This window comes from Nicotiana tabacum, chromosome 13 (assembly GCF_000715075.1).
Source record: "Nicotiana tabacum cultivar K326 chromosome 13, ASM71507v2, whole genome shotgun sequence".
Classification (NCBI taxonomy): Eukaryota; Viridiplantae; Streptophyta; class Magnoliopsida; order Solanales; family Solanaceae; genus Nicotiana; species Nicotiana tabacum.
The window spans coordinates 96,651,311-96,660,894 of NC_134092.1; the positions used below are offsets into that span (position 1 = coordinate 96,651,311).

The window sequence follows — 9,584 nt, forward strand, 5'->3', positions numbered from 1 at the left end:
TTCATATACAGAAAATGGAAACAAGGTAATTCAAAGTTACCATAATTTTTGTCCTTCCACCCATATTTAAGGGACAACTCTTTCCACAAATGAGTTTCGGGCATTGTGATGTCCAAGATATTCTGAACCCACCGGTTCACGCTTTCTATCACCGGTGGGATCCATTGAGTCACTGTAACAAACGAAGGTTGAATAATCAATACGAGCATGAAAGAATATTTAGTAGGAAACAGTTTATTAAAGGGAACTTACGAGAGCGGTTCCAAGCGACCGGAAAGGATGAAGCTGTTGTTGTATTAATGTCACTGGTGGCAACTGCAACGAACCGTTCCATCCACCCACGGTCGTTGTCATCATCCATGCTAGACAATAAAGCATAGTGGCTACGCTTGCAAAGGTTTATCATTCCCCCACAGAAGATTTTGGGGGAATAAAGATTCATCATATGAGCTAGGCTTAGCTCCTCTCCAGTTTCTTGGTACAAACGCCGAAGGCAGGCGATCGTCCTCCACACTGAAGGACTTACCTGTGCCAAGCATACATGGTAGCGAAGGCAAAACTCTGCAATTACGGAATCAAGCTCTCTGCTCAAAGAAAATACACCCAATGTAATAGGATACGTGAAGAAATATGTAAAACCTTCCTTAGGAAGGGTTACTCTCTCCGATAAATCAGGAGCAATAATAGCTAACTCAGGGCAGCGGCAGTCCTCCTTCACAACAGAAATACTGGAAGGGTGATTGGAAGAAGGGTATCTACTAACATCCCATGTACGAGGGTTATAGTAGAAAATTTTTCTTTAAAATCCTTCAAAGTACTAAGCCTTCTTGAGATGATGGAACCCACTGTTGGAGGAACGAAATCCTCGGTTTTGTTCTTGCCCTTTGAAGAACTAGCACGTTTTGAAGAGAAAGCCATTGAAATTGAAGGAAGGAAAATTTCTGGTTCGAAGAAGATCAGAGAAAAGTTGAAAAATAAAGATGCAAGTTAGAAGTTTGAGAAATTATGAAGTACATAAGATGAGGACGATGTGTATAACTAAAATTCTGGCGGCTAAATTCATGGCCATGATTACCTCGATAATCGGCAAAAAAATTGTGTTGAATCGTGGGATGACGCATGTTCGGGGCATTAAATGCGGAAAGACGTACATCTAATCAACTTTCAGAAAACTTCAAAGGGAGTTATAGTAATTCTCGCTAAAAAGGTGCTTTCTACCAACTTTCCGGTAACTCAAAATTGTGTCACTGGAAAGCAGGGGGACTATCTGTATAGAGAAAAATACGATATGACACGTGGCCACTTAAAGGAAGGACATGTGGAATGGAAGATGGGGATGGCCACTGAACATAGCTATTCCACTTGTCACCAGAAGGAATAACGATCATAAAAGGAGTATTAAATATTTTGCGCTTGGTAACATTTAATACAAAATATTTCGCAGCATTAAGGATGATGGCCCATTACAAGGAATTTGGCATTTATGTCTAACGTTACATCTTTATCAATGGCCCTCATAATTGACATTAAAGAAGGGCATGATCTTAGGACCTCCTTTCCTAGACGTAGTTATAAATAGTGAGCTCTGTTATCATTGTAAGAGGACGAATTTTCTGGCTTTCACTTTATTCTCCACAACATTTTAATATAATTTTATTCTCTCGCTTTTTTGATCTCATCATTGTTGTGCCCGGAAACCCTGTTCCTGGATTCATCAGTTCTGTCATTCCATCTACATTCTAAGGCTAAGTATTTTATATTTCATCAGTTATTTCATTACTTTTTGGATGAAATTAATTCACTTGTCTAGAAACTGAACAAATTCAATTGTACCGTTTTTCGGGTAAACAAGCATGCATTAGCAAAAACTCATTAGAAAATTACATACTGCAAGACAAAAACTTAAGCATGTTTAGTCTGAAGTTTTAGAAAATGAACTAAAAACTTTAGCTTGTTTAGACTGAAGTTTCAGATAAAACTCATGACAAAACTGTAGATTGCAGGACAAAACTTCAGCATGTTTTGGTATGAAATTTTAGCAAATGAACTAAATAACTTCAGCATGCATTAGCAAAAACTCATTAGAAAATTACATACTGCAAGACAAAAACTTAAGCATTTTTAGTCTGAAGTTTTAACAAATGAACTAAAAAACTTCAGCTTGTTTAGACTGAACTTTCAGATAAAACTCATGACAAAACTGTAAACTGCAAGACAAAACTTCATCATATTTTGGTATGAAATTTTAGCAAATGAACTAAATAACTTCAGCATGCATTAGAAAAAACTCATTAGAAAAGTACATACTGCAGAACAAAAATTTAAACATGTTTAGTCTGAAATTTTAGCAAATGAACTAAAAAACTTCAGCATGTTTAGACTGAAGTTTCAGATAAAACTAATGCAAAACTGTAGACTGCAGGATAAATAACTTCAGCATGCATTAGCATGAAGTTTTTGCTTCAATGTGAATTTTTTTACGAATGAGGTTGCAAATCACGTGATTAATGCGTGATGCGGGTTTTATATCTTTTGTCAGGGGTATAATTGTCATATTATTACGGATTTTTTGTCAAACTGGCTACCAAATTAATAATTTTTAAAAATAGAGTACAAGTTAAAATGTGACACAAATATAAAGTACGCCTGCAAATCCCAACCAAATTGACTCTATTCCGATAGGGTGGTTGTACATATATGAAACTGAAAACAGAAAAACCGAGCGGCCCCCACCCGCCATTCTGCTTTAAGGATTTGGATTTTTCAGAGTTATTCGTGTGATTGGCAGGGTCGAAATAATACAAATTGAATCAAACAACAAAATGAACACCCAATTTTGACGTGCTTATATATAATAATAAATCTCAACCTGTCAACTTTGATCCTATTCCTTTTTCAGTCCAACCAATTCAGAGTAATTTCTTTCCAAAAAAAATAGATTAAGTTGTTTATTCAGTTCGAATTTATAAATTTACATGGGAAACTAATTACTGATCAAGTTGCTCTCTGTTTCCACTACAGTAAAATGCCTAATGCAATAAACAAATAAGAAGAGAGAGACCAGCGCATTACCATATAATTTCCTCTTTCAATCACAAGTAGTAACCTCTCAAAAATGTACCACATACAAAATGGTCTACTGAAAGTGCTCAATACACAATGACTTCTTGGTTCCTTGACCTAAACTATCAAAATTTGATGCTAAACTAGAAAGGACTAAATCAACTTAATATCAAACTTTACTTATGATACAAAAGCAAAATGCTACAGTTGCCGCCTGCACCCACCTCCCCTCTTTTTTTAGTCCTGGGGGGGGGGGGGTAGATGCTGCATTCCTTGGGGAAATCAGTTTTCTAATTTAAACGAAACAAATTGCTCTCCTTCCCTCAAAAAGGTAAAGGCAGAAGGCTGCAGTTAAGAGCAACACAATCTGAATTGAGCCAACTCAAGCTTCAAGCTTCAACCTTGGCCACCTTTCTCTGTTCTACTTGACCTGTTAGAGGGCACTGCATTTCTGTCCAGCTAATTGGAACCATGGTACCACCTGCAAAAGTTTACCAAGCACCTTTTAGGAACCTAAACCCTGCAATCCTAGGCCATCCGTAACATGTAATGATTTGACAAACAACATTTTCCTAAATATACAGAGTAGCTTCTACAACTAAACAGACTATGATATCAACTCAAACTGCATCTAGCATCTAGCAAGATGGAAATGCAAAGGTTTTCATACAACTATCCCTCCATATGATAATGTTTTGGAATTCAATTTTTCTCCATTAGGAGAAAATGCATGCACAAGAAAGTTAACTTCTAATTGACCCATTTACTAGACATTTAACATGCCAAACTACTCAGGTTAATGTCTGATAAATTTAATTTATCATCTGGCAGCGTCCTCAATGACGATCATTTCAAGTGGAATTACTTTGGCAAGCGAGAGGGTCAGTCGTGTTCTGAATCAAATTTAAATAGCACTGACAAAGTTGAAAGAATATGGATCATCAAAATACAAAGAACAAACAGGATAGTTGATGAAGAAAGCCTTACCAGCTGCACTTTCAGCAGATACAACACCCAGCTCATTTTTTGCAGTTGACAGATAATATGCCCGTGCATCTCCAAGTGATAGCTTTTCAAGAAAGAATATAAAGAAATTATACTCAATACTGGAGCAAGTCAACACACTTCACAAACAAGTTAAGTTCCAAGAACAACTAAGATTCCCCAATATTGCCAACTCTAAGTAGGAAAGGCCAATAGCTCGTATGGATTCTCAAGATGGACTAAAATGCAACTGCAGCCCTCTACAACCACTTTAACCCGTGGTTGTAGAGCACTTAGCTAAAGCACTTATATCTTCAAAATTTGGGATTTCAACCTTATGCTATCCACCTGTTTGCACTTTTTTACTTCAGTTCCCTGGATAATAGTACTAGCTCTTTACATTGCCTTAGGTGGCCTCTGGGGATTAGCATCCACTCAAAAACTTTAATCTTGTATTAGTCATAAAGTTTAACAGGAGATTACCACCAATGCACGGACAATATCACCCGGGCGGAAGGACAAATGCATGTCGACTTTGTCAATCTCAGTTGCTCTCACATCCTGTTGCCTGTTGATTCAAAAGGAAGTTTTAGATTTTCTGTGCCAAAATCTTGCAGCACTGTAGAGTACCAATGAATGTGCATATAAAGCAAGTCAACACAGTAAAGACTGGGGAATCTGTTAGTCTTAGTAATCTGGTAAGCTTACACCTTAAAATTTAAGGCTCAGTTCTGATACTATTTAGTACAATATTTAACATACTGCTATCTGAAAATAGCAACTACTGCAATTCAGCATAGAGATGTAATTAATTAAGGTGGAGACAGAGAGCCCCATGTGAGATTTGAGCACCAAGATAAACAATAAGGAGGGTTGTTAAAGTGGAAATTGGTTTTTAATGGTCTGCAGCATCATGATCTACGAGCAATAGACTGGCTTTATGGTTGATGCATGACAAACCAACCGGGCGGTCTTTATTGGAAAGGAGCAACTTCATACCAAAGATCCTAACCTCCAACCTCCAATGTAATAAAGGGATATACATTTTGCTTACTGTGACACAATTCACAGATGAAGTTGAGAAATTTGACAGCTCCAAAAATAAAAATTACATGTTAATATTACACGGATAACCACTAGACTACATTTTCCCGCACTATTTAACCTGGCACTACGCAATATTTAGAGTATCAAATCCCCCTCTTCTTTGGGGAAGCCTTTATCCCACTTTCTTTTTGACACAAGACCTATACGAAGACCTTATTAAGCATCAATTTTACTCAGATTGTAAGATTAATTCAAAGAGAATATCCCAATATTCCATACAAATGTAAGAAAAAACAAACAAAATTGAATAGTATAACAATTATGTAATTCAGTTTCAACATAATATATTTAACTTTGAACCAAATGACACACCAGTCCGTAAAATAGCAGTAACTTTATGACCTATGATCATCTCATAAAGCCCATTTTCACAGCATCAATGCAACAATGTGCAGTCCGATCATTATAATTGTATTGAACAGAGGTTTCAAATTAAAATGTAGACCGTCAACCACTTTCAGCAAATCTATCATATTTTGCACTTTGTGACATTTGGAGCAGTTGGTAATAGTATATTATTATGTACAAAATTAGCATGAAAAAACCAGTTAGCAAACTTAACTCCTTTTTAGCCACGGTTATTATCTGAATTGCCCAACAACCATAAGCATGAGATGATCTGTGTCAATATCGTCCTTTTTATTAATAAGTACATTCAGGGGTGCAACCTGTACAAACAAGTATAGAAAGACCACATACTACATAGAGCCTCAATTATATACACTATATATTACCAGAATATGCTCTGATCTATCTCCTATGACAAAAAGACCATATTAGGTAGAAATATTCCTCTTGAAGCAGAAGGTTAGTAGGTAGTCGGGCGTTTCCCTTTGTCTTCTATAGTTCGATAGTATTAGTGCTAGTACGGTACCCTTTTTTCCTTAGTTTGCTATATTTGCATGTCTTGTTCTATTATTACTTGCCATCGGTAATTCCATAGTTTGCTGGCAGTACTTCGTTCATATTCTCGTTTGCTGCCTTGGATTTAGTTTTCTAAATATATTGTCTTGCTATTACTTGTTATCGGTACCTCTTTCATATTCTTTGTTGCTATCTTCGATTTAGTTTACTAATTATTTGTCTTGCTATTACTTGCTATCAAGGCTTCTTTCACCTTCTTTAGCCGAGGGTCTATCGGAAACAGTCTCTCTACTCTGCCAGGTAGGGGTAAGGCTGCGTACATACTACCCTCCCCAGACCCCACTTGTAAGATTATACTGGGTTGTTGTTGTTGAAGCAGAAAATTATCCAGTTAATACAATTTATTTTTCAGCGCAATTATCATCGAAATCTTGGCGTGAAAGAGCACCACCCCTATCTTGCCATTTTCCTATGACTAACCTACACCAACCATTGATTAATAAAAAAATGTGTCACACCAGTAATACTTTATATTCCTTATGTCTAGTACTTCATTACAAGAGCAACTTTCTGTGAAGGCTCTGTATTTCGCCTCAACAGAGTTCTTCAGCATTTTGTCCAAAATACATAAGGAATAAGACTATTGATGAAATCACTAGTCAAGAGTCAACCTAAACCTGTGGTCATATATTTTAAACCGAAAAAGAAATCAATTTAACTAACCTAATAATGCCGGTGAATTTCTCACGCACAGACTTGGAATCAACACAAACTATGTCTGCTGAAGCCATTCTAGGCATCACCTTAGTGACCTGTCAAAAAGATACATACATAATTAAAAGGAGAGCTCATCTCAAAGTCATGAATGGCCAAGGAATGACTATCGAATAATGAAAAAAAAGAAAGGGCAAAGGGCCAAATCCCCCCCCCCCCAAAAAAAAACTATGTGAAATAGAACATCCGTCAATAGTTGGGGTCACTTGTGCCCTCGGGCTCAATATTGCCATTATTCACTAATGACCATGCTTGCGAACACTTACGTCTCTAATTACAGCAACACTTACGTCTCTAATTAGACTAATTAAAAGATGTGTCCCCAATTAAACTTTCACCCACTCATCTTCCTTAGCCTTCCTTCCCACAGTTATGGCCTCTGCCTCCTCCTCTTCTTCTCCCTCTCTCTTCACCATTATTTCAAACCCCAACTTTTTTCAGGCCCCATCTCTGCATTTTCAGCTCCCACATTACAACACTTCAATAAATTCTTTAACATTCTTGTTTATGAGTTATCTATGCAACGCAAAATATCATCTAGCTGTTTTTGGATAGACTTACATCTTATAGAGACAATGTATCTCTCTAAATAGCTCTTTATGATTTATACTCTTAGGCAAATACTGGAGCAGAAAGAGTGATGAATTTGCATCCAACTTTAGCTATTCAAATCCGGTAATACTAAAACGTTAGAGCAGAATATTCATGAAAACTACCATTATAGTCGTCTTAACCAAGAAAACTTACTCTAGCAAAAACAATGGAACCGGGCTGAGGAACAGCTCCATGGGACTTATGACCAGTAACTTCCACTGTTGGTCTCTGATGATTAAATATTAACAAAATAGAGGAAAACATCGTCAACAGAAAGTGATGAAAACCACATAATTATAGATTAGTCTGCTAGGATTCAGAAGAAAACCTGGTCAGGAGAGTCGGAAGGCGGAGGTATGAGAGAACGGAAACCGGTCAGAGAGGCGTAAACGGTGTCGTGTTCGGTTGAAACGGAAGCTCCTTTTCCGGCTTTCAACTGTGACGCTTTACCCAATACTTGTCCCGGCGTCACCACCTCTTGAGTCTCAGTTTCCATTGCTTTCGTCATTCTCCAGCAACGGCTACAAAACGCAGACCTGAAAAACTATTTGGCGTTTTTGCAGAATTACAAGTCCATGGGGTTGTAAAATTTCTATTTTGTACCCTATATTTAAGCCTTTGGGTAACATAGGTATTATGAGAACCTAGGGTTTAAGTTTAAACAAAGGAAAAAAATTAAAACTTAATTCATTTCCTTTCATCGGTTGTTTTGATAGTTGTATAGTCTATAGTATACTAGTGCTAATGGGAGGTAAAAGATACTAGGATAAACTAGATAAAAATGACACTAGGTAGCCACTCCAAAGATTTGTTATTTAAGAATTAGCTGGTGTATTTTGAATTTTTATTTTTCAGTTTAAATTTTCAGGACAAATATATCTTGAAGTAAAGATTTTTGGTTTAAAATTTCATGACAAAATAAATGCTGGCTAATCTTTAAATAGTATCATTGAGAATGACTATCTGTGCACTTGTCAGGTTTAATCCTATTAGCGAAATAAGTGCTAGCAGCGAAAGAAGAAACAAAGAGAACGATGTAAAATAGGTTGAGAATGGTGGAGGTGGCATGTAACGTGGTGTGGTGTTCATCTCTCTAAAATGTTAATGTTATATGAGGTTCGCCATCTACCTCGGACAACCCTAATAAATGAAAGATATATTTGATTTACTTGAATACATGAAGTGTAATTTTTGTATGTATTGTATAACGAAGGATAAAATTGATCCCTTCACATAGTTAAAAAAATATTTGGCCCTTTTCTATCAACAAAGTTGGGCTTTTTGTATTTTAACATAATTAATGAAGTTACATGAACTCGGGGTGCTTGGTTCGTATTTTTTTTAACAAGGACATAAAATAAAGTTTTTTAACCCGCTTAGGTTTTAATGTGGTGCTAATGTGAAATAACACATGATAGATCAACATAGATAATGTAAATTAACACAAACGACACCATGTAATTGGAAAAAATTAAATCCATTGTACACTCTTTGACTCGGGATGTGACTCAAAGTCTCCTTATTTTAAAAAAAAATAAAAAAAATCCATGAAGAGTGAGTTTTAGTGATTTAATGTGAATTTAGTACTTCATGCCATGAATTTTAATTGAACAAATCAACTTTTAGTTAAATAAGAAATGACGTACTCTCTATATCCTATTATAATTTTTTTTGTCTACTTGAGTCAACTACGCTAATTTTGATCAATTTTTGTAAGAATAAATTCAAATATTCGTAAGATAATAAGGCTTCTATTATATAGCAATTTCCGTTGAACTGCTAGGCGAGATTAATGTTATGTTCAAATGATAATCACATTAGATCATACTCTTAATATTTACAAGAACCTTGGATGCGGAAGCCCAAAGCATATAGTAAGATATTATTATTATTATTATTAGCTTCAATTAGTGCTCATTTGTTTGCACTTAATGAATGTTTGAATTTAATCATTAGACTTCAGCTATTAATTATGTTTGTTTTCTAGGTTTGATCTTGCAGATTTAATGACTAAATGTGTATATTTTTCTTATCAAAATCTTAATATCGTTAAGATGCTATCATTCATTTTGACTACTAATCGCTGTTACCCCCATCATTATTAATAACCAACACCCACCACCGACATCCTCAACTACAATCACCATCATAGACAATCACCACAATCAACCGTCTCTGTCACTAACACTATTTATAAT

General features: G+C 35.9%; 1 protein-coding gene across 1 annotated transcript; it reads right to left on the bottom strand.

Annotated features, from left to right (window-relative positions):
- Positions 1-3,068: 3,068 nt before the first annotated feature.
- Positions 3,069-8,000, bottom strand: LOC107796188 (uncharacterized). The gene is made up of 6 exons (XM_016618934.2): positions 7,715-8,000; positions 7,540-7,614; positions 6,742-6,830; positions 4,531-4,615; positions 4,051-4,132; positions 3,069-3,544 (listed from the first exon to the last, which is right to left on the bottom strand). The coding sequence occupies exons 1-6, from the start codon at positions 7,892-7,894 to the stop codon at positions 3,453-3,455; spliced, it is 603 nt and encodes a 200-aa protein (XP_016474420.1). The 5' UTR covers positions 7,895-8,000; the 3' UTR covers positions 3,069-3,452.
- Between the last annotated feature and the right edge of the window lie 1,584 nt (positions 8,001-9,584).

Bases quoted from the DNA above. Each gene is read 5' to 3' on its own strand.
- LOC107796188 (XM_016618934.2), bottom strand. From the start codon at position 7,894: ATGACGAAAGCAATGGAAACTGAGACTCAAGAGGTGGTGACGCCGGGA. The intron at 4,133-4,530 runs GTAATCTCCTGT...TTTCTTGAAAAG, and splicing joins ATATTGTCCGTGCATTGGTG to CTATCACTTGGAGATGCACG. The intron at 3,545-4,050 runs GTAAGGCTTTCT...AAACTTTTGCAG, and splicing joins ATCTGCTGAAAGTGCAGCTG to GTGGTACCATGGTTCCAATT.